A 26,755-nucleotide genomic window follows, 5' to 3' on the forward strand; every position below is an offset into this window, starting at 1 on the left:
CTACATTTGTTTATTTTTATTATTGATTCTTTTATTGATTCTCTTTACATTTCCACATTTATTTCCTATTTATTTTGGCACTCCTGTGATTCCATACAACCTCCCTGGGAGCTGTGGGACTCACAAGTTAAGAAATATGGTTTCCAGCTATTTTACTGGCTCAATGTTAACATAAAACGTCTATTCATCGTGGACGCTAATCATGTGATCTAAAATGTATGTGCTGCAAAATATTACAGAGATCCATCATATATCATGATGGATCTCATAGATATATGAGATCCATCTTATAGATCCATCTCATAGATATACGATGTCATTTATATTTTAACACAGTCTTTTTTAATAGTCATAAGAGTTGATAGTTAATTTTATTATGGGTTCATCAATAGTTATGGACATAAAATTGTTTCTTTACAATACAACAAAAGATCAGAAGAGCATGGTTAACCACTTCAACAAAATGTTGTAGTTTGAAAAATCAATAAATAAGAGCATAAATAAACCAAATACATGTTTTTAACTTAGATATAGATTCATAAGTATAATACTGTGTCTGCATGCGTCATGAAACACCCCCATCATTTTCTGTACAAACACAAGAGATTGGTCGCAGGTACAAGTGGAGAGTTAATATACAGAATGACTCTATGAGGCTACTAGACCGTACTGAGGAAAGGCCCGACATAAAAAACAAGGTACTCAGGAAGCACTTTTTAAAGACACACAGTGCATCTTCCAAATGGTAATATATACACATGAAACATGTACAAACCTTACACATGAACTCCTTAACACATATGCACACACGCACACACGCACACACGCACACATACACACATACACACAGTTAGAGTAACAGATCATCATGTCTGGGAGACCCTGATTTTGTAGACTACATTTCCCATCTCTTCCTGAGGAAAAAAAAACACACACACAAAGCTCAAACACAGCATTTGTTTGGAGTTACAGTGGTTTTTAACAGCATTACATCCAAGGTTGTCATCTATAAAGGACTGCCAATATGGAAAAGACAAATAAACAATTTGAAATTAAAAGGCAGCTTATTATTTAACTTTTAGTAGAGCAACACTTAATTAAAAATTCAGACATTAAAGTAGAAGAAAAAAAATTGAACTCAAATTTTAAAATCACAGTTAATTTTAAGTAAAGTTTCATTTGCTGATAATGTCAGCATAATTTCATCATATACAGATTTTATTAGTAATACAAACATTGATAAAGAAATGGTATGAGTTGCAGGTTTTAATATATAATTAAGAAGTACATTTTCATAACAATTGTTTAAAAAAAGCAGAAATTCTTTTAACCAAGATATGACATTGTCATTCTTCAGTTGTTTTTTTTAAAAAACTTTTTTAATGTTTAGTTGGGTTTTTTCAATTCTAATTTTGATCCAGATCTCATGCAAACAAACAGAAAATGACATTTAAAAATTATATTAACAACTTGTTACAATAATGGCAGCCCTTATCTTTCACAGTTTTCAACCTTTTATTTTTAAACCATAGCTGTTTGAAGGTTTGGCCATTCTCTGCCAGACATTTTTCCATTTCCAAGAATGATGTCAGTATTTAGGTTTAAAAATCTAAAATCTAATGGTATCGTGTCTAAAGACTCATCAAGTTTTTCATTTGAGAAGTTTCCAGGATTTAACAAAGTGGGACACTAAAAATCTGTCCGTTTCCCCTGCTTACATTTATGTCACATTGTTACTGCTCTACACTTCCTCCTAAAATCACAGACAGTTAGCTTGCTACAGGAACACAAAATGAATAATTAATTCAATGGTAAGAAAAAACCCAAAACAAAACATACTACTTCAGCAGCTGTATGGCCCTTTCCTCTTGATTAGAAGTGGATCTCACATGGAATATGGCTCACTGTTATCATTTCAACACAGAGGTAATTGGATCCTGTACAAAATTACACCCCTTCCCCCCACACACGCACAACTAATCCTTTTTTTTTCGAAAGGAAAAATAAATACAGAATACTTTCATTAACAAAACATCATCATCATTATAGAATAATCTGTAGAATCCTCTGAATCCTGCACTTGATTTCCAGATTGTTCCTCTGGATCAATGAATGGCAGTTGTATAAGAGGTTGTTACAATAAATGTTGGCATAAGTAGTAAGAGTATAAATGGCCTTTTTTTTTTGTTCTTTACAGATAAACAACATGAAGTGGCTCATTTTAGCCCCACACATTTTTTCTTTGTCACTGCTAGAACCAGGTCTGGCTCAGCTGTCCCGTGGAGTCCAGCTGTGGAATATGAAACCCAGATGAATTAGGAATGTTTTCTTATGGCACTTTAGCACTCATATCAGAAAGTCCAAAAAAGTGTAGAAGTAACAAGTGGCAGCTTCTCATCAAAGCTGAGTGTTTATTCACTTCTGTGACCAAAGTCAGTCCTGCTGTATTCACTGAAGGAGACGTCCTCCATAGAACATCATAAATCCATGTTCAATAAATACATTTGCTGTGCTTTTAAATAGCTTTTCTTCCCCTGTAGAATTAAAAGGAGGATCCAACTATAGCGTTACAACCAATACTTAGAATTACACTTGCATAAATCAGAGTCACAATAGAAATTTTTAGACAAATGGCCCAAGATACCCTGATTTTAGTCCTCCTTATGGATCATGCACTAAAAAGGTTGGATACTTAATTTCCCATAATGCAAAGCGAAAGTGTCTCTTCATTTATCAGCATTTATCTCCAGTTTGTAACACAATCCATCTTAAGATAATCATCATTAGGGGGTGTACTTTTAGACTTAACAAAGCTCCTGTGGACACTATACTACTGTCACAAACTGAGTCTAGTTTACCCAAAACAGAGAGCAAACTGACTCCCATGCATTAAATCACAAAAGTGTCTCATGAAAGTGACAGCTGCAGAAATGACAGCATATTTTAACAGTGTAAATGTGTTTGTAACACTCTAAAATTAGTGTTTTATTTTTATGGTTATAAACCTCTCAGCATGCCTTGTTTGTTGATTGAGTGTACATTTCTGTATGTTATTTCAAATAGCTTTCACCAGACAAAAGGAACCTACATAAGATATAAAAATAATACAATTAACCTCTACTACTATTCCTTTAAGAGAATAATCTGACATATTCCAAAGACCATCAGCATGTCTTCATGTCACTACGAGCCTGGTCACATTTATATTTTAACACAGTCTTTTTTTTAATAAATGCACTTAAGCTGAGGGTATTATCATTAGCACTGTCAGTCGTCAAGGTCTGAAAATGTACTTGCTTACTGTTTTGATATCACATTTTTTAATAAATGTTAATATAGAACATATCTCAGTAAATCTAAAGCAAAGATATGTTTACTGTCCAGAGTTCTGAGTTCTGAGAAGGATGCTCCAGAGTCTAAAATCATGGTAATATACATTTAATGACTGGCATTTTAGTTAGTGAGACAGCTAGCCGGTGTAACTGATAATGAACCTTTGCCAGTGCATGTAATGCAGTAGCAGGTGAAGCAATGTCAACCTGTCAGTGACTTATATGACCAAGCCTGCAGTCAGTAGAGTTTAATTATCTTTCAATAACAATTAGAGTTGCAATCATTGTCAAAACTCCTAACTGAAGCTAAAAGTTTTCTAGTAATGTAAAAACAGTAATATACACTGATCAACCACAAGATTAAAACCAGGACCCCCAAAGTAACCTTTAACTCATTGATGCCTCTGGGGGTATCCTGTGGTGTCTGGCAGCAGGAGTTTGGTTGCTAGCCCAATGTCTTGAGCTCTTGTTGTGTTCCTTGTTGTGTGTCTGGTCAGCAATAATGTTTAGGTGGGTGGTACATATCAAAGAAACATCCACATAAATACCAGGACCCAAGGTTTCCCATCAGAACATTGTATTGTCACATCATGTGTCAGTGGCTGAAATGTTGTGGTTGTTTAATGTACAGTAGTACATAATCTCATTCCATCTAAGATGTCATATCTCCCCAGAATGCCTTTCTGTTTAATTTCAAAGTTGGTCAAAGATGCAGTGTACAATTAAATTCTATAATTTGAAAATAAAAGTCATAGTTAGCTGTCATTGTGACGTGATGGGGGAAACTGCAGGACTGAAATAATAATTTTGTTCACAGAACTTTAATTAACCTCCTGTTATGGTTATTGTCGTTTGTGTGTGTTTTTGGGCATGTGTGTCTCTGTATCCTTCTGTCTCTCTCCCAGTCGCTCATCCCCTGGCTCTGTCACCTCATTAACTGATCACTGTCAGCTGCAGTCAGTTAACTCCACTCATATCACCTGGTCTCCTTCCCTCCTATTTAAGCAATGCCTTTCCCTCAGTTCTTTGCTGGCGCATAGTGGGACTTACATGCAGGTTCAAACCTCGCTCCCCTGTTTTCCTGTGCTTTGGATCACATCAGTTTTGGACTTCTTCACTTTTCACCTTTTTCTGGATTAACCCCCTTTGGACTCAATTGTTTGTTGGACTCCAGTTTGCTCCTGCCTTAGTTGTTTGTTTCTCCGTCTGTAAGTACCTTTGTAGCCTTGTCGTTTGCCACCGTCTAGTTTTGTTTTTTGTGTCCACTTCAGTCCTGCTTTCAGTTTGTAGTGATTTTTGATTTTGTTAATAAATCCTTTTCATTATGCCCAGTGTTCTGTCTGTAATGTCTGCGCCTGGGTTCTCCACACCCCACAATCCTAACACCTCCAGGTGATTGGAAGCTGTGGTTTAGCAATCACTAGACTACTACTGCTTTTAGCCCTTTGTATCTAAAATTAAGCAGTTGAGGAGATGCAAAGAAACATATTCTGCATCTTTAAACCGCTAAAAGAAGTTCTAACTACCAGTTTTAAATTAGATTTATTCAATCTACTTCAATTTTGGAATGCCTTGTGTAAATCTGTATCCAAAGAAAAAATGAAAGAATTTAAATTATAAAGACCAATTCAATATTTTGTTTCCATCAATGTAGTAACTAATTGTGAGACACAATGAGCTCAGTACTGCATTTAGACTTATTTCATCCTATTACTTTTGGGGCTTGTGTCACATAGTAAAGCTATTAGCACTTCCATAAAAGTCACTATCATCACCAATATTGCTTCAGTCTAAATGTGCCATCTAAAAGACAAATCAACTTGAAACCAGAGGAAAAACAAGGGACATGAAAATCAAACCAAAGAAGGAGAAGATTGAAGATGCTCAATCTTTGCACAGGTGGTGATACAATTACTCATATCAGTTCATTTCTCAACAATATTAGTAATTGTGTGGTATCTTCCCTGAAAACAAATCGGAGAAGTGTTTTAGTAAACCTGTCACTGTGACTCCCAAAGTTAAAAGGTAAGTAAATGATCACAGCCAAAAAGACTGACAAGAACAACAAAAATACATCTTAATTTGTAAAACTATTGATTTTTTTCCTTTGAAACATTTTACCCTTTGTCAAGAGGGTTCATCCACAAGAGATTACCCACTAAGAATTGAATGAGTTCTTAATTCTAGTAAGAACTGATGTGGTGTGGAGATGGAGAGGAAAATGAAAGATAAGCAGTGGCTACAGCATTCTCTTCTCCAGATAGAAGTGAGACACTATTTTATACTACACCAGCCTGCAGTGTTCATACAGCTACCAGACCTGAACAAATTACCTGTAAATACTAATATGTTCATTATATGTGGGTGTAAGATCAGCTTTATTGATCCCTCTGGGGAAATTCACGAACCGGTGTGCGTGTAAAGTGTTTTCATATGACACAAGATTATTATCATTGTATGTTTATGTAAGATTGTCCATAACCTCTGTACAGATGCATGATTGGAGGATATTAATATATATTGCACATCAAGCAAAGTTCAAGCCAAGCTCTGTGTGATCTGATCAAAATTGTTAATCTGAAGGAGTTGAATATGGATTGGATTAACTTGTTTATAAATCTTGATGTCAGACTATGTAAATTAAAGTACTTCTATATGCTCTAGGTCTCCTCTACTGGCTCTCTGTAATTGCAAAATTAAAGTTTTCATATGAAATGTACTGTAGATGTGTGAAGACTGCAGATGGAGCTGGCATATCCAAGGAAGCACTGTGCAAAGCAGTAATGAATGTCTTGTGGAACATTATGAAAAACTGTTGGATGCTGGACCCTCCCTTTTTAGTCCTATGTATGGAGTTTCCACACACTGTTATTTTAAATGAACCAAAAAGCACACTTGTTTTTTATGCAAACTGATACCTGATCCCTAATCAATAACCGCTATCTGTCACTGACATTAACCAATCAAAAATAATTTCAACACAAGGTCCATTGGTTTTACCACATTAGATTATATCACACAATCTTCCTCATCAGGTGGACAAGAAGAACTTACAATTCTCCAAAAAGGACAATGTGAAGTAAGTGACACTCATTAAGTGATATTTATTTTCGTTCAACTTCGGTGATTCTTTTTATGCGTATGCACTATGGAGAAACAGTGTAGCAGTTGCTCTTGTGTAGTTGTAACACAGGCATAATTGTGTCATAAAAATGATGGCTGCTGGAATTCACAAGTGGGAAATTGGAAATGTATTCAAAAAAGGTGCTCCAGCATTGCAGCTATGCTGCAAACCATGAGTCTACAACTGTTACAGAGCATGTCCCAATGCAACAACAATTAAATGTTATGATTCAAAAATTGATCACCTGCAAAATTTGCAGTGACAATAAATTAATTCTATTCTAATTTATCTATTCTCTACGGAGCCCCTAAGGTGCCACGGACAAAAAAAATATATAAATCGTGCTCACGAGATACTATTCGTGCGCACGCAATACGACAGCGTGCGCTCGAGATACTTATTCGTGGGCACGCTTTAGCTTAAACGTGGTCAGGTTTAAGTTAAAACGTGAGCACGATGTGTTAAAGCGTGTGCACGCTTTAAGATAAAACGTCAGCCGGCGGGAGGAGGACTCAGATTTGGTAAATACCCCTGTGCGCACTGACCGTGTGGAGTCGTCTCTGCGGCTGAGGCTGTGCGGAGCTGTTCATGGTCCTGAATATTACTGACCTTTTTACCAGAGCTGTCCTTACTGATTAATCCCCTTATTTAGTCAGACAAGCAAATCAAAGTAAGAATAACTTTGCACAACGGAAAACAGAGCACAGAGCTTAAAATAATGTTTTAAAACAAAATAGGTATACTTCATGTTGCGGGTTAACTTAAAACAGCATGTCTGGAAATAACGTGATGCCTTACTAGTTACTGGGAAAAGTCCTAAATAATATGCTCCTGGCATGAGAGCCGTTATATAGCCTATGCTCCACAGTTATCACAAACTGAGTGAAATTTGCAATCATTTTAAGCGCGCGCGCGAGAGAGAGAGCGAGGGAGGGAGAAAGCAGGGGTCTGTGTGATACCCAGGTATACGCCATATACCCACAAGAAAATTGTCCAAATTTCCGTATACCCACTTAAAAATGCGCAAAGATCTGCATACCCAGGGGTGTAAACACGCAGGTATACGCCTTATACCCACTAGAAAAGGTCCCGAATTTCCATATAACCACTTAAAAATGTGCAAACATATGTATAAGTTTTATTGACATAACGTTCACTTTCCCGTTCATAAATTTGTCTTCTCTGTGTTAGGAAGCGGTGAAGCTGTATGGCTGAGAACAGGGCTCACTAAAAGGCGGACCGAGGTCCGAATCCGGATCCAGACGCCGTCTCTACCAGTGTAAATTTGACAGGTCGCTTCTATTTTACCGGTGCAGCTTTCACAGACTCCTCCTGCCATCAGGTCGAGCTGATGTTTCCTTTTCATCAGGCTCCCTTTCCTAAACGTTAACCTTAGCTCCAGCTGTAGTGTTTCCTAAAGCAGCAGTATTCACAGGACAAGCAACAGACTTATTAAAACACTGAAACTGTCACAAGGCTGGACCCGTGCAGAGGAACACACCACCGAGGCAGGTATGGAAGCAATAAAGGGAATTTATTGTAGACAACGTAATATGGAGGCAGGTGGGTCTGAGGTGAGAGGGGAGTGAACCTGGAGATGAGTTCGGTTCCGAGGATGGTGGGCCGGGGATCGGCGGCCGTCTTCGGTCCGGTGGAGGGGGACGAGTGTGGCGGCTGATGGTATTTGGATCCCTGGCGGCAACGGAGTTGGATTGGGGCGGAGATCGAGGAGGATTGGTGCCGGCAGGATGGAGCGGGCAGACGTAGATGATCCAGGCAGGGAGGAACGACGAACCAGCTGAACGGAGATGGAGGCTTTCCAGGGGGGCACTAGGAGTACCGGAATTAGGAGGGGATTTCAGGGGATTTCAGGGGGTTTCACGGCGTCTGGAGGATTCGGTGCGGGTAACAGGGAGGGAGAGAGAGAGAGAGAGAGATCGACGTCGATGGAGAGGTCTGTACTCGAACCCGCCACTGCAGGCGGGGGGCCCGATGGTGCGTCCGTGGGCTCTACAGAAGGAGCAGCTACAACATCCGGATCATCTACTTCAGCCTCTGTGACCTGCTCCGCCACGCTTGGATCGGCGGAGGCTGCTGCAGGAGCAGCAGCCTGTGCGTAATTACGCACGGGCGCATTGCCATCCACTCGCTCTGGACATGCCCTGATTAAATGTCCCTCTGCACCGCACCCAAAACACTTCATAGTCTCTGATGTAGCAAAAACCATGTAGTTGAAGCCATCTATTTTGAAACTAAATGAAACATTAAGATCAGATTCATTGTCCCGTAGTACCATCAGCGTTTGTCTGCGATGACAGATAACGTGCTTGAGGAGCGGGGATTTACAGCCCAGCGACAGCATCTTTATTGGAGACACAACTTGACCAAAACAGGACAGTTCTTTCACTAAAATGTCATTTCTAATGAACGGTGGAGCATTGGAGATGATGATTCGCTTTGTAGGACTCACCAACGGAAGCACAGGTGTGTATGTGCCCTGGATATCAGCGCCTTTTTCCACCGCTTCCGCAACTTTCTCTGTGCTGGACAAGAAAATCACAATCGCTCCATTCATCCGGGAGGCTGATTTGACATTGTTATATCCAATCTCCTTTCCCACGGCGAGGGCGGCTTCCTCCACTGAACAGTTACCGCTAGGAACTAGCTTGACAGCGTGCCGGCGTGTCAGCTGTTCAAAGTCACTCACACCGGCCGGCACGGGCATGATGCTCACCCGGCGGCCAGCGCACACCTACACAGGTAAGGTCCACTAGGCACAACGGGTGAGAAAAGTCAGTATATCCCAAAAAAAATATTAATTTTTCTCCTCACGAAACCACACTCTCTTAAAAGACACCCGACCGGAACCGGGAGGGAGAGGGAGAGGGAGAGAGGGAGAGAGAGAGAAGTGGGGAAAAGATGGGGAAAATGTATTTGGATGCCAGATAGGAAACGGGGAGAAGAGAGGGTTCTGACAGAAACTGTCACGCCCCTCTGGCTGCAGCGAGCCGGCTCATCAGTGTGATGTGAACGGCTGTGCGGAGAAGCGCAGCCGGGTAAAATTAACAATCAGTGCCCCCATAAAGCCTGGCGCTCTCCACCACTTCAACGCTGCATCATTGACTGAAGGAACCTCTCCGCTGCTCATCTACGTCTGCCCGCTCCGTCCTGCCGGCACCAATCCTCTTGGATCTCCGCCCCAATCCAACTCCGTTGCCGCCAGGGATCCAAATACCATCAGCCGCCACACTCGTCTCCCTCCACCGGACCGAAGACGGCCGCCGATCCCCGGCTCACCATCCTCGGAACCGAACTCATCTCCAGGTTCACTCCCCTCTCACCTCAGACCCACCTGCCTCCATATTACGTTGTCTACAATAAATTCCCTTTATTGCTGTGTTCCTCTGCACGTATAGCATTCAGGACCATGAACAGCTCTGCAGACACGGCTCCGCACGGTCAGTGCGCACAGGGATATTTACCAAATCTGAGTCCTCCTCCCGCCGGCTGACGTTTTATCTTAAAGCGTGCACACGCTTTAACATATCGTGCTCACGTTTTAACTTAAACGTGACCACGTTTAAGCTAAAGCGTGCCCACGAATACGTATCTCGTGAGCACGCTTTCGTATCTCGTGCGCACGAATAGTATCTCGTGAGCACGAGTTATATATTTTTTTCGTCCGTGGCACCTTAGGGGCTCCGTAATTCTCAACTACACTTTGCATTTCTAATTAGTCTGCTTGCATGTATACTGACAGTCAATAGAAAATTTGAGGTAGAAATGTAGGCAAAATTCTACTTGTAGGGGGGTTGTAATTATTCATTGTGGGTTTACTGATGATCTAGTGCCCTGGAAGTTGTGATAATGAGTTGTCATTTTGTCATGATTCATTGCGCATGGTTGGTCACTTTGCAAAAGTGAACCAAATACACACCAAGCAATACTCAGTGAGTATCTGCACAATTTGAGAATGGGTTTTGAAGGCCTATATAAAGGCCCAAAAAAGGCCACCATTGTTAGTCCAGTGAACAGCATCATGCCACGTCTATCACATGAACAACGTCTCCGTGCACTGGGTATGGTGGAGGCCAGTTTGAGCTACAGTGATGTAGCCAGGCGTATGGGCTGTTCCCAACCCACAATCAGAAGCCTGGTCCAAAGCATGCGCCGACGGATTGCTGCCTGTATAGAAGCAAATGGAGGCCATACTCGGTATTGACTGTTGTGACTTTGTGTTTGGCAGGTGCCATTTTCTTTTGTGAAATTCTTTATTTTGAAATCATTCTTGAAACTTTAGATTTTTGTTTCTGTATGCCGATATGCTAAACAAATGATTCATATGAAGAAAATCCAGTTTCGGGCTTCAAAATAAAAATTATGTTGAAAAATATGGTCTCAAAGTTTCTATTGACTGTCAGAGTACATGTTTACAGGATGACCTATATAAACTAGAACTTGATCAATTTTGTACCTTTGGGTTGTGGGAATACAGTAAGGCCCATAAATATTTGACACAATTTTCAGCATTTCGGATCTGTACACCATCACAATGGATTTAAAATGAAATAATCAGGAGGTGCTTTAAGTGCAGATTTTCAGGTTAATTGGAGGGTATTTACATCCAACTCAGGTGAACGGTGTAGGAATTACAACACATTTTGTATAAATTATAATTAGGACAAACTAATATAATCATAAATGAAATTATCGCTTTTAATATTTGGTTACAAATCCTTTTAAGTCGTACGACAGCCTGAAATCTGGAACTCACAGACATCACTAGACACTCTGTCAGGCCTCTTCTTCTATCCCTTCAGTTTTGTCTTCAGCAAGTGAAATGCAGATCAACTGGATTCAGGTTAGGAGATTGACTTGCCATTGCAGAAAATTCCACTTCTTTGCCTCTTTGGTTGCTTCACAGTATGCTTCGGGTCATTGTCCATCTGCACTGTGAAGCATCGTCCAATGAGTTCTGAAGCATTTGGCTGAATATGAGCAGATAATATTGCTTGAAACACTTTAGAATTCATCTTGGTGCATTTGTCAGCAGTTACATCATCAATAAATATAAGAGAACCAGTTCCATTGGCAGCCATACATGACACAATTATGCTACCAACACCATGGTTCACTGATCTGCTTTGGAACTTGAGCAGTTCCTTCCCTTCTCCAGATTCTTCTTTTCCCATCATTCTGCTACAAGTTAATCTTTGTCTCAACTGTGGGATGTTGTTCCAAAACTGTACAGGGTCTTTTCTGTGTGTTTTAATGTGTTCTGATGAGTTTGTTTTGATTTTTCAGCCTAATGATGGCTCGCTTCACTGAAAATGACTTAATGTTTAGAGGAGTTCACCTCATCAGATTCCAAACGATGGAATAATCAGTGAATAATACGCACCTGGCCATGGACGAGCCAAGCAGCCAATTGTCCAATTATTAAAAGGTGGTGGGCACATTTAAAATGTGTTGTAATTCCTCCATCGTTTACCTGATTTGGATGTAAATATCCTCAAATTAAAGCTGACAGTCTGTACTTAAAGCACATTTTGATTGTCCATCCATCCATTCTCTATACACCGCTTCATCCTCACTAGGGTCGTGGGGGGTGCTGGAACCTATCCCAGCTGACTCTGGCGAAGGCAAGGGATACCCTGGACAGGTCACCAGTCTGTCACAGGGCTACATATACAGACAAACAATCACACTCACATTCACACCTCCGGGCAATTTAGAGTAATCAATTAACCTCAGCATATTTTTGGACTGTGGGAGGTGCCCGGAGAAAACCCACGCATGCACAGGGAGAACATGCAAACTCCATGCAGAAAGATCCCAGGCCCACCTCGGGATTCAAACCGAGATCTTCTTGCTGCAAGGCGAAAGTGCTAACCACTACCCCACTGTGCAGCCCACATTTTGATTGCTTCATTTCAAATCCACTGTGATGGTGTACAGACCTGAAATGCTGAAAATGGTGTCTGTGTTCAAATAATTGTGGACCTTACTGTATTGTATCAAAGTTAAATTGCCAGTGAAAGTAAAAAATCTAATTTTTGCATGTATCCTTTAAAAAGAATGAAAAGGGATACATGAAGATTGGTTATCAACCAAAATTCATCGAAGCAGTAATTCGAAGCTATAAAATTATCCACAGTACTTGTACTTTAATTGGCAATGACTGCCCTAAGATCATAGTATGCTATGCACAGTCTGCGGCATGGAAAAGCTAGCTCTAAGAAACAAACAGGCACGTGTTTAAAACTTGGTACATGGGTTTTCAATGGAAACTGGAGTGCACTACAGATGGCTCCCAAACAAAAGAAAATTTCTTGCTCTTTGGCACAAAACTTGCAAGACAAACTTAGCTAAAGAAAATAAAACGAAGCCTACTGAAAACTGGGAGCACATTCTCTGGTCAAGTGAGACCAGGATAAATTTGTTCATCTTAGACTGGGTTCAGCATGTTTGGCATGAACCTGACCAGGACTACCACAGTAAATGCATAGTCCTGAAAACGAAGCACAGAGGTGAGAGTGTGATGATATGTGGTTGCATGGGTACAAAGGTGTTTGGGACATGATAGTATAAGCACCATGAACCCTGTGAATATACAAAGACACTGGATGCCAAGATGTCTCTTTGTCTTTAGAGGCTTGGCAGAAGAGGAATATAGCATAATACTGATCCAAAGCACACTGCCAAAATCACAGAAGAGCTTCCAAAGAAGAAGAAGGGAAGACTATGAACTAGTATGTCTCTGCAGAATTTTGTGCAGCACTGGTATCATCCATACTGAAGAGGATTGTGTTTGTCATCAAAATAAAGGTGGACATATCGAGAAAATACTTGAAAATACTTGAAACAAAATACTTTTTTTCAATACTGTACTGACATTTGTTGCACTGAGTTCCAACTGTGGGGGTGCATTTTAAATATAGTAAATGTAAACTGTCGGTACTTAATTTTATTGAAGAGCAAATACTTACTCAAACTGATTAAATTTGAAGTAATGCAACTACTGTTGACACAATGGAGTCATTTGACATTTAGTGATATTGTGCAGGAATGCATTTTCTTTGTACTGTAGGTATAACTAACTCTTGGTCTGTACCAACCAAGAACCATTGACAGGGTGTTGGAATGTGCTGCAACAAGTCTAATTTACAGTGGCATCATCTCACAATTTACAAGGCTGAAATGATTTGGAGTGGTCAGAATGTTTAAGAGATTTTGACAGCTCTTATCAGTTCCGGTCAACTGACTGAGGGGTAAAGTATTTTGGTTGTTGTAAATTTAAACACACATAGTTTGGAAAGGTTATAATGCAGTGCTTCGCTGTGTATCTTACTGTATGAGGGGTTGACTTCACTATTTTAGTTTGTGATGTACTCTGGGTACATGGTAGATTTTCTCTACCATAAGTCTAATCTGCTATGTTTTTGGAATTAAAGTGTTTAAAATGTCAATTACTTTGCAAAACATTTGGAACCTAAAAGTAAAGCATTTTACAAGCATCTTGGGCCGGACCTAGTTCCAGAACCAAATGATTTAAGGTGGATCTGAAATTAGTAGAGGTGCACTAGAGCAGACAACCTAAAGCGATTGTCTTCTGTCAAGTGACTATGACCCACTTTATTTACATCTACGGCTGCATTTGTCTGGATCAAACAGTGATAACATGCCAAGACACAGAACTTTATGTAAGTAGTGAAAAAAAGGTTTGTCTACGTGACCCTTTAACATTTCTTGTGGTAATTATGGTCATAGAACCATTTGTAGTTCTTAGTGCAATCACGCATGATATTTACAGGTTTATAAACAAGGCAATAGTGTTTGTTTCCAATCTGCATTCTGTATGTGTTTGTTATATCTGATATTCTTGTTTAGGTCACCTATATTTGGAACCTAGACTGTGAATAACAGGATGCAGAGATGGCTTCTATAAGCCATTACACTTGCAACAGCAATGAAAAAAATGTATTTCAGGCAGTGGGCTTGGTCTTTATGAACAAATTATGCTGGAACACAGCTGTTACCAGTTGTAAGCTAACACTTTATCCCACTATATGGCCAAGTATACTATTTTTTCAAGCAAACCTGTACAGGCTCTTTTACTACAGTTTTCTGGCTGACCTTAGACTTTAGTGTAACTTTAGACTGACTCATAAGATGTAGATTGTGGGCATAAGCCTGCCCCTGGCCGATTAGCTCATTCTCCTTTCTCTCCCCTATTCCACTGCCTGTTAGTTCCTCTGTGGGTGTAGGCTGTCTTACTGTCTTTTGTCTGCTCACGAAATTCCAGACTGACTCCATGATGTTCAGATCAAGGCTCAGTGTGGGTCAGGCCATCTGTTGCAGGAACGTTCTTTATAAGTCTAGCAGTACATCTGGGCTTGTTCTCATGCAGCACCATTAATTTGGGACCAATCAGATGTCTCCTGATGTTACTGTAAGATGAATAAGAATCTAAACACCTAGAGTGCCTAAAACCTTTGCACGGTACTGTATTTCTTTAGTACAGTAGGTAGTAATTGTAGTTATACTAACTTAACGCCCCTGAAAATCTCTTCATTCCTGACAAACCGGGGTTTGACTTTTCATCTAACACCAGTGATGCTTAAGTGAACATGATAGTGTGAAGGCCCTCTGAGATCAATGCTGCTGCATCCAAACCACACACATCAACAATGGTGAATGAGCTGAAATATACCTAAAGCCTTTAAGCAAAGAGGGCAAACAACACAGCTTTTAACCCGAGTGTAAAATTTGTTTAAGATTAACTGCCAACAATATGATAAGATATTTTAATCAAGTAATGATACATGATTTTATCGTTGAATTCCAGTTTTAAAAACGGAAAACAGTAAGTCTAAGCTGAGTCTGAATTAAAGTTCAGGATTAGTACTAAAACAGACAGAGAGGTTGAAAGAAAAAGAACTTTGATTTACAATAGAGCAGATTTTATGATTTTTTTTTAACAAAATGGAGTTTTCATGTTATGTAGTGTTATCTGTGTTATGTATTTACATGTTAGGTTTTGTTTGTGTGGTTTTGATTAATGTACGTGAGAATGGAGAAAAATAAATGAATTTAGGGAAACAAAATGAAAAATTGTGTTTGATCCTATAGCATACACTCATAAGGCACTCCTTAACTTCAGTTGTTTAGTATCTCAAGCAGTGTTAGACCTCAGTTTCTGATAATTAGATGCAACTGTGCAATTCCAATCTTTATTTCAAACAGTGCAACTAATCTAGTGAAAACTGATTAAAAACTGAATATAAATCTGACTCTGATGAAAATGTAAGAGAGTGTCCTTTTTTGTCTGATTCCTAAAAAGATTTACAGGTATCTGTCTTGTTGCATAATGTATATGAAATTTAGACTTGATGGAGTTTTGTCTTATAAGGAGGCATTTATCTGCTCAATGGGATGTTCTTATTGTACTATGTCACAAAGAACAATAGAAAATATTACCTTTGCTCTCTGTTTTAATACAAAAAGTGTGTTCTTGTGTTTTTTCTTGGATAGCAGAAAGATTCCTGATTGTCTCCATGATGTACTATACTGTTTTATACTGTATTGTACTGATACTTATCTTATCAACAACCTATGAGTGCTTCGTTTACTCTAATTGTTATAGGCAGTTCATCAGCAGTGGGGGTGGGCAAATATTACTGCAAAGTTGTAGATATATTTCTGTTTAGAGCATTGTGCATATTTAAATAAAAGATTTGTATTTGGTTCCACCCTATACCTTGGTATGGACAACCATACATTTTGTGTTTTGTGTATGATGTGTGTACTTGTTTTCTGCATGTCATCACTGTGTATGTCCCTGGTAGTGTCCTCATAGCCTTGTCTGAGCCTCTGGGATGTAGATCTCGATGCTGTCAGCGCTCTCTGTAGCTGAGTTTTGCCGTACAGATGCTGCCCTCTTGGCGGCCATCAGGCGCTTCCTGGCATCCTGCCGCTGTTTCTCTGAGCTCTCCAGTGAGCGTTCTCTGGCGAGAGGGGGAAGGTGGTGGGGGCCCTTGGGTGGTTTTTTCGGCACTGGCGGTGGGAGCCGCCTCTCCTAGTGGGAGAGGATGGTAGGGGGAGGGCAGAACATTTAAGGAAAAAAACAACTGATTTTTGTGTGTGCAGTATGTGATGCCTGTCATTAATGCATATTTTTGTTTTTTTGATTGGAAGATATGATACATGTAATAACTACAGATGAGGCAAGATGGGCTAGGCAGCTTGCATAATGATTTTTTTCTGACATAATGCGTTAAAGGGGAACTTCGTTTTTTTTTCAACCTGGGGTCTGTTTTCATATGGCATTTCATACATGTGAGTGATGGAGAAATGAATTTTCAACATAGCTCCAGTATTTAGCCAGGCAGGCAGCTCAGCTAGCGAAAAGTATGGGGCAACTTGCACCCCCGCGTCAAAGTCCACCCTAACGTGCTTTTTTTCCCCACACTGACCGGCTCGGACAGTCTCAACGAGTGTCCCACAACATACTAGAGATGAGAAGTGAACGAAAACCTCCACATTACTTGGCGATCGCTATTTGTTGTGGTCTGTATCCAATACTCGGGACGCGAGAAAGCAAATCTCGTTCCGAAATCACGCGATAGCTCGCACCAAAATACCGGTGGGGGAAACAACTGAACGAGATTTGCTTTCTCGCGTCCCGAGATTTGGATACAGACCACAACAAATAGCGATCGCCAAGTAATGTGGAGGTTTTCGTTCACTTCTCATCTCTAGCATGTTGTGGGACACTCGTTGAGACTATATGAGCCGGTCAGTGTGGGGAAAAAGCACGTCAGGGGCGGATTTTGACGCGGGGTGCAAGTTGCCCCATACTTTTCGCTAGCTGAGCTGCGAAGCTGCCTGCCTGGCTAAATACTGGAGCTATGTTGAAAATTAATTTCTCCATCACTCACATGTATGAAATGCCATATGAAAACAGACCCAAGGTTGAAAAAAAAACGAAGTTCCCCTTTAAATAAGCAAGCTGCAGTGACTTAACATACTGTTTTACTGTTCTTAACTTGATCCCTATATGTCTAAAATCTCTATCCACTATCATTATAATAATGTCTCTGTATGGGGACACCTAGAATATTTATTATACGTTACAAACAAATGCGTGCTTGCGAGTGACAACCTCTACAGTCTTACAGGTTTTTGCATGCATGCAAGGTGGGTAATTTGGTGTTATAATAGGTTTACATAGGTAGATATTTTAGTTGATTTCATGGAAGTCTATCCTGTATCAGGGTCTGTTTGTGCATTTATTTTATTTCATCATGTTAAATATGTTGACAGCTACAACACACAAAATAAAAAGCCACACATGGTGAGGTTGGTGGTAGGTAGCAGAAGGAAGCATGGGCAGATGGATGGAAAGACACATGATGGATTCACGGCCTAGAAGGATCAAGGCCCTGTGGTGGTGCTGGCATTGCTGATATGCTGATTGATGCGTGGCGGTTTGCAAGCGTCTTCACTGTCAACACGCACACGCGCGCGTGCGGGCACACACACACACACACACACACACACACACACACACACACACACACACACACACACACACACACACACACACACACACACACACACACACACACACACAAGAAAGAAAAAACAACAATGAGAAAGCTAACAAAGTCAATATTCACAATGATGCAAAGCTCCAACAGATACTGCTGAGAGAGAGTGACGGAACAGGCAGGAGATATTCGAAAAAGATTCAGAAATACACTTAAAGATTTGTAGAGCATGTGTTTCACCATAGAGAGGGTTCATGTCATGTAACACACAATGTTTGACAATCTTAGTCTCAATCTGTCACAGATTAGGATCTCCATTTTGAGATATGCCAAACTGTGCAACAAATGCATCAATTATCAACAATGGAAATTTGAAAAAATATGTGCAGGCCAGCAGTGAAGTGCCATCAGTTCGTCTTGCACTATCTGCATGAAATAGAACAAAAAGCCAGCAATTGTCACAGTGGCACCATAACAGCACCAAACTGTAGGAACTCTGTCCCATGATCTTTGAGTTGTGAATGGACAGCAAAAAGTGATCACCAGGCGTTTCACCATAGGTCCCTCACTGCTGTCTTCACTGTACAGCATGATATCACTGGATATCACTTCAAATTCTTCTGCTAAAAGTGGAAAATTTCTCTGAGCTTATGTAAAGCCTGACTAATAAGTGTGATCTTATTAGAAAGATTGTGGCATCACAAGTCGTTTGGAACCACTTGTAATCTAATAATCCAATCCAATAATCACTTTGCAAATGTGATGTGGAAGCATGAAGACTGAACTGCACAAACACTCAGAATGGAGTTTCCGTAATGTAGGAGACATTTTGTATCCAGCAGTTAAATGGAGCTATTGTTTGTATTGTTTTGTTTTATTTCTTTCATCTGTAAAGCACTTCGTGTTACATTTGTATGAAAATTGCTATATTAATAAAATCTGATTGAATGGCAAATGATGTGACTATTCTTTAATTCCTGCACCTACATACTGTTTGTAAAGCGACTGACTTCAGTCCAAACATTAAGCCAAGATCGATATCAATAAGTGCATGTCTGAAAGAGTGTTTGGGCACACCAAAACTCACAATTTATAGTGGCCCTAAAATAAACATTGTTTGCTAATAAATATCTTAAACCTATTATGACTCAATTGTCATACTAAGTATTAAACTGCCTACTGATTAGGTTTGTAATCTCCCATATGTGCAATTTACTGACATATTTATTCTATGTACTGGCTCTTATTCTTCTCATTTACCGCTCATATTGTATATATCTGGCCTCTTCTGCAGTTGTCAATTTTATGTTGTTTTGTTATATAGGTACATTTGATTTTATTATTTAATGTTGACATTTTATCTCTTTATGCTTGTTGTCGTGCACCGTCCAGTGGAAGCTGTTTATAGTTTCGTCATACCATGTATGATGACATTATGATATTCTATTCTATTTTATTCTAGTAAACTCAGGACCATATAGACTACTGTTCTACATCATTTTTGTTCACTCACATTAGAATTTTAGTTCAGTAAAGTATGTGTCATGTGAAATTCAATCTTTCAGGCTTATATTACTTTGACTGAAACTAAAATAGTAATCTTGCCCCTTATCAGGTGGGGGATCTTCACTCAGTCCCTCTATTACACTTTCATTTATTACAGAAAAAGTATTAGTTATTTTTTGTTCAAACAAAGAGAATCCGTGATATGACTCTCATGTAAATAAGACAGAAAACACTTATTACACTAGCTTAGCTTATTTCAGTTTACTCTATTTATTATAGATTTTCTTTAAAATACAATTGTGTTTTAAAAAGAAATAAAAATCATGGGTATACACAATTGTGCTAATTTTACCTAAAAGTTGGTCAGGAATCATTGATTACAGTTGAGCCTGCTTGATAGTTATGTAACAACAACAAAAAAAGGTTCTACAGGCTCTGAGTTTGCTTTGGAGAGAAAGCCAGGGTACAAAAGACTGTTTGAGTAAATTAGATTTGGAAATTGATATTACAATTGAGCAGAAGAGCGGTGAAATATGACTCTGTGCACCACAGATAAACTCACACAGAAAGTAATTTGTTGCCAAGTTCAACATTCATGAGTCACATTCATTTGAGTCACGGAATGAAAGAAATATCACAACGTTAAGCAGCCATTCAGGGCAACCACTCGACCTGCTGCAATGCTAATGGTTTATGTGTGTACCTTTCTCTCAGGAGGATCCAAGGGTCTCCAGTTGTTGGCCCTCAGCTGGTGAAGCTCATCAAACTTGAGGCTTATGTTCTCAATTGACAGCTGAAGCATATCCCAAAAACCAGCCAGGTCTGAGGCCACCGGACGAGGATGGGCGTTGGGGTTCTGTGAAAGTAAAAAAGCAGAAGCAGGGGAAGAAAGTAGTAGTAAGATGAAAGCAAGGAAGTCAAAAATGGCAAAGAAAAGTTCTACACATTAGGTAATTTTCAAGTTTATTCTTCAAGCATGATAAAGGGTGTTCCTAAAACTATATATACATAAAAGGTAGTATGGAAACTATCATGAGATTAAGGAGAAAGGAACTAATAAAAAGAAGTGGCAAAAAAAAACAAAATACAGGATAACATAGAGGGTTACCATGGAAAGGAAAAAGAACAGAAGGAATATATTTACAGACTGGAATTAGTTTGTTCAAACATACATTACATACAAAGTTAAAGATAAACATTTTTGTACATTACTGATCGCATGTTCTAAGTGTTCCAGACTAACCAGGTTCTCCTCACACAGCTCCCTGAACTGTTGAAACTTCTGGGACATCAGAAGCTGAGCACTTCCCACAGCACTCCTCATCTTCCCAAGAACTATGAGCATAGACATAGGGGTTAGAAGAAGACTAATCTATGTTACATACATCTGTTCTTAAGAAAATGCACAATTCACTGTTGACTGCCATGTGTTGATATACAATATATGAACTGTGGATGCTCTTTTGCATGCAATTATTAGTTTTCAAGGGATTTTTTCTCAGGGACACCTGCTGTGGGTGTACGACAGGATTTTATTCAGTCCCAGAGCACACCCTTGCTTCTGAAACGGAATTTTCTGATGACTGAGACTGTATGAGTGAACTTTACAGTAATGGATGTGGCAGCTTAATCATACACAAAAATGAAGACTGCATCATGTTTTTCGAAACTAAAGTTTCTCTTAAACTTGAAATATTTTCATAATCTTCAAAAAAGGTCGGGAGATGATTAATAAGTCAGGAAATCATAAAATATAGACAGGTGAAAAATAAAAGAAAAACCTGAACCCTTGACCAGTGACTCTGTCATACTGTTGAGGGAATCTTGACTGGCATTGTTTGGACTCACTTGTCCCCTTAAAAGAAAGAGTCACTGTATCACCTTTATCTTATGATCAAATCATCCTATCCTGATGGGAGTGGTCTCTTCCAGGATGCCAATGCCCCCATCCATAGGGCATGAGGGGTCACTAAATGATCAGATCTCAACCCAACTGAACACATTTGGGGGATTTTGGACTGGTATGTTAGACAAGGCTCTCCTCTAAAATCATTAAACACCAAATATACGAATATCTTCTGAAAGAGTGTCCTGCCACTTCCAGAGACTTGGACAGCGCTGTTGAAACTGTTCTGGTGTCATATGTTGTACCAGCACCTTACTAAGACACTTTGTGTTGATTCCACCGTTGGAAGGCGCAATCATATAATTATGAGTCTGTGCCTAAAAAAAGCAAAAAAAAAACACTGCTAATTTAAAACTGGACTCTATCACCTTTTAAGTAGTGTGTTTACACCATGATATGCTGCTATGTTTAAAACACTCTCTGGAAGTCCTGTTCTGTAAGTTCATCAAGCACCAGCAATGTTTGCTGAATCTCTTCCACTGTGTTAAAGTCGCTCAACTCGAATTTCATTTTGGAGAGAAGGAGGAAGCCGCAGGGAGACAGTTCTGGTGAATAGAGCAGAGTGATGATTGTGTTGGCAAGACCAAAGAAAGACTCCTGCTTTATGAACACACCATGAAAATGGTATCATGATTCCACAGTTAAGGTCATCTGCACCGACTGCTCTCCCAAAGGACATTATAGAGTCTAGCGTGCTTTTTCATAGGTGTTTGGTCTCTGGGTCACAGCCCTAGCCTCTCTAATTATAAAGTATTGATCTTTAACATGAAGGCTGGATTTTCCCGGGCCTGTTCATTAAGATACTTGAAGACTTTAACATGGTACGGATTCTGCAGTTCCCTAGTGAATTTGCAATTGTGCACCTGCAAGAGTGGTCTCAAAACTGTATTTAACTCAGGTCCCCATGTTGATCATGCAACATCATGTGGACTTACTGCTCCAATCTTTTGCATGCACATGACTGCACTGTGCTTTGGTCATGAGGGGTGGCATAGCTCAGTGGGTAGAGTGGCCGTCTTGTAACCGGAGGGTTGCCGGTTCGATCCTCGGCCCGTTGTGCTCATGTCGAGGTGTCCCTGAGCGAGACACCTATCCCCTAATTGCTCCTGATGGGGTCGTGGTTAGCGCCTTGCATGGCAGCTTCTGCCATATGTGTGTGTGAATGGGTGAATGTGACGTATCTTGTAAAGCACTTTGGGTACCTTGCAGGTATAGCAAAAGCGCTATATAAATACAGACCATTTACCATGAACACTGGATGTTAGAAGAATTACACTTATACTTATGTTGATTTCAGGTTATCATTGAGTGAGTATGAAGAAATGAGGACTACCATCAGCATTCTAAGCTAAGAACAAAGCTGACTTGTTCCTATAGTGAGCTGACTCGCTCTTATGATAAGATCATGCAAGTAACACATGTTCTGTCTTTGTACTGCTCTGATATCTTACGACTGACGTATGATGACTCCTCTGTATCGTATCATTGTGTGAGAAGGAAATAAAAGGACAAGGAGAGAGGCAGGCTCTCCAGAGCTTGTGAGTCTGTAGCGATGCATACTGCAGAGCTGTAGTCTCTATCTCTCTCCTTGTGCGCAAGTAAAAGACCGGAGCTCGTGAGTGCTGTCCTTTCTTCCTGTGCTGTCTGTGTAAAGGTCCTTCTCAAAAACTTAGCATATTGTGATAAAGTTCAGTATTTTCTGTAATGTACTGATAAACGGACAAGGTACGTTTTATCCGTTTGATTCCCGGCTATAAAAGACACAAGCAGAAACAAAAAAACAAGCCGTTTTTTCGTTTTTTCATTTTGAGCATAAAACAAAAAAAACAGGAAACGGTTCGTTTTTTCGTTTTTTCGTTTTGAACAAAAAACAATAAAAGAGGAAACGGTTGGTTTTTTCGTTTTTTTCGTTTTCACCCCCAAAATGAAAATACGACTCAATATTCCGTTTCATTGGTGGGCGGGGCTTCGGAGCCTGCCGGTGCACAATAAAGCTCCTGCCCATCACAATAAAGCTCCTGCGCTGGCATTCATAGACTGACTGACTTTCATTGTATTGCCTGCCCCCACTGCACTTCCCCTAACTCTAAATCAAAGCAAGTCGTGTACACAGTAATGACAGTCATAACCAGTGGTGTAGTCTAGTTTTTTCTAGTGGGTATACTCCAACCTCATAAACCAAAGCCAGGTCAGGTTCTCATATATGTGCGCGTGCACTCACATGTCCGCGCGCGCGCGCGCGCGCACACACACACACACACACACACACACACACACACACACACACACACACACACACACACACACGCAGCAGCAGCAGCAGCTCCTTTATTTCAAACTACCAATTAGATACTTATAGACATTATAGCGTCAGCAGCTCCTCCTCCTGCCATCAGGTAGAGCTGGTGTTTCCTCTTCATCAGGCTCCCTTTCCTAAACTTTAACCTTAGCTCCAGCTGTAGTGTTCCCTAAAGCGGCAGTATTCACAGGACAAGCAACAGGCTTATTAAAACACTGAAATAGTTTCATTTAGCTTTGCTTTCTTTTTCTTATTTTTTCTCCACTGACTGATGTTGGATCATTAGAAGTTCTAGACTCATGTCCCTCTTCTTCTAAGCCAGTGGTATTCAGCTAAAATTCAGAGAGGTCCAGTCAGCAAAGGTCCAGAACATCATAATGTCTAACTTGAGTTACTGTGATATATGCTGATGTAACCTGGTAGTTTTATTAGAGTCTGCCTGTAATCAAAAACTGACCGTCAAATAAATTCAGTACGGTTCAAAAACATTTTGACATTTATTAATAAATAAGATACAAAAGATAGGACTCTCAGAGCCGATGCTTTGTAGTGAATCTGAAGAGCCGACTCCTAACGTATTTAATGGAGTATGGAGTTTAACACTGTCCTCGCAGAAAACATGTTACTGGATCCTAGATTAAAGAAGCTTGCCTTCAGTGACAACAGAGCTGTTGATGAGACACTTCAGAGAATATGAGCAGCAGCAGCAGTCTGACACCTCCACCATTAGAGGACCAAGTGGAGGAGGAACCTCAAACTTCTGCTGTGTGGAGGCTCTTTGATGGAAGAGCTACAGGAGATGATTCAAGAGAAATCCTACAGCTGATGTGGTAATGGAGGATCATATCTAGAGGAAGCCCTCATCCAACCAGCAGACGACCCACTGAGCTGGAGCAGGACAAGGCCTCAGTCTGCCCCACCTGGTGAAGGTGATGGAGGAGAGACAACTTCTTCCATCTGAGAGAATCTTCTCAAAAACACGGCAGATATTCACTGAAAGAAGAAATGTATCAGCCCATCCAAGCTCAGCCATCTGATTTTTTCTAAATGTCAGCCTGCTCTGAGGACATTTATACTGTTTGAATACTGAGTCTGGTTCTGGTTCTGTTCTGGTTCTGTGGGTTCATATGCAGAGTTTTGTTCATTTATTTTTTGTGCAAAAAAGTTTGGTTGAAATAATAAACAAAAGCAAGAATACCTGTTTTTGTAACAGAGCAAATGTACAAAATGAGTCAATTATAAGGCTTCTCATAAAAACACTGAATGAAAAAGAGTTCGTCAAAACACAAATGATTCATATTTGCCAGGTTAGGCAAAAACATGAGGCTACAAAGAATAATAAATTAGGAGCCGTTTGGGAGCCGAAAGAACCGGCTTTTCTTTGGAAGCCGTGCCAAAAGCTCTCTGAAAAGAGCTGAACTTCCATCACTACTGTCCTCTCTGTCCCTCATCTCTCAGCTGCTTTTTGAAGGCAGAGCTGCGATGCGATTCAGTGACGTCATTGGCTGAGTAGCGTCACGTGGGATGCCTGAACTCGTACATAATTGGTCTGTGCGTTTCTGAGCCGATAGACCAATGATAAACACTGGAAAGCTGTACCCTGCACCGGTAAAATAGAAGCGACCTGTCAAATTTACACCCGTATAGACGGCGTCTGGGTCCGGATCCGGACCGCGGTCGGCCTTTCATAAGCCCTGTTCTCAGCCAGACACCTTCCCCCGTCCCATACAGCTTCACCGCTTCCTGACACAGAGAAAAATGAACGTTATGTCAAAAAAAAACATACTAATACATGTGCTTGCGCATTTTTAAGTGGTTATATGGAAATTCGGGACCTTTTCTAGTGGGTATAAGGCGTATACCTGCGTGTTTACACCCCTGGGTATACGTATCTTTGCGCATTTTTAAGTGGGTATACAGAAATTTGGAAAATTTTCTAGTGGTGGGGTGTATACCTGCGTATCACGTAGACTACATCACTGATCATAGCTACATGTATGACGTTTGTAGCAAAAAAATAAAAATAAAAAACGCGTGAAAATCATTTTAATATTCAGAGTTAAGATGGATTAAATGTGCTGTCAAACAGCGCTGAGTGGAGCGGCTGACCGGACCAAGACGGCGGCCGTATTTCTCGCTGCACAATACCCCGAGCAGCGTTGACCTGACCTGGCTTTGGTTTATGAGGTTGGAGTATACCCACTAGAAAAAACTAGACTACACCACTGGTTATGACTGTCATTACTGTGTACACGACTTGCTTTGATTTAGAGTTAGGGGAAGTGCAGTGGGGGCAGGCAATACAATGAAAGTCAGTCTGTCTATGAATGCCAGCGCAGGAGCTTTATTGTGATGGGCAGGAGCTTTATTGTGCACCGGCAGGCTCCGAAGCCCCGCCCACCAATGAAACGGAATATTGAGTCGTATTTTCATTTTGGGGGTGAAAACGAAAAAACGAAAAAACCAACCGTTTCCTCTTTTATTGTTTTTTGTTCAAAACGAAAAAACGAAAAAACGAACCGTTTCCTGTTTTTTTGTTTTTTGCTCAAAACGAAAAAACGAAAAAACGGCTTGTTTTTTTGTTTCTGCTTGTGTGTTTTATAGCCAGGAATCAAACGGATAAAACGTACCTTGTCCGTTAGACTTTCATATATGTTAGATTCATTACACACAACTGAAGTAGTTCAAGCCTTTTATTGTTTTAATATTGATGATATTGGCCAAAAAGTAAAGAAAAACCAAAAATCCCTATCTCAAAAAATTAGCATATTATGAAAAGGTACTCTAAACGGACAAGGTGCGTTTTATCCGTTTGTTTCCTGACTATAAAAGACACAAGCAGAAACAAAAAATCAAGCCGTTTTTTCGTTTTTTCGTTTTGGTCAAAAAACAAAAAAACAGGAAACGGTTCGTTTTTTCGTTTTTTCGTTTTGAACAAAAAAACAGGAAACGGTTCGTTTTTTCGTTTTCACCCCCAAAATGAAAATACGACTCAATATTCCGTTTCATTGGTGGGCGGGGCTTTGGAGCCTGCCA

At 40.1% G+C, this 26,755-nt stretch overlaps 1 protein-coding gene across 1 annotated transcript in view; it reads right to left on the reverse strand.

The window, feature by feature from the left end:
• Positions 1-352: 352 nt before the first annotated feature.
• The window catches only part of LOC110964770 (disks large-associated protein 1-like), a 212,760-nt gene continuing 186,357 nt past the window's right edge, over positions 353-26,755 (reverse strand). Inside the window, 3 exon segments of the mRNA XM_051953320.1 lie at positions 353-16,534; positions 20,218-20,370; positions 20,758-20,849. Of these exon segments, the coding sequence (XP_051809280.1) occupies positions 16,310-16,534; positions 20,218-20,370; positions 20,758-20,849 (470 nt within the window). The 3' untranslated portion in view covers positions 353-16,309.

Source organism: Acanthochromis polyacanthus, chromosome 9 (genome assembly GCF_021347895.1).
Source record: "Acanthochromis polyacanthus isolate Apoly-LR-REF ecotype Palm Island chromosome 9, KAUST_Apoly_ChrSc, whole genome shotgun sequence".
NCBI lineage: Eukaryota > Metazoa > Chordata > Actinopteri > Pomacentridae > Acanthochromis > Acanthochromis polyacanthus.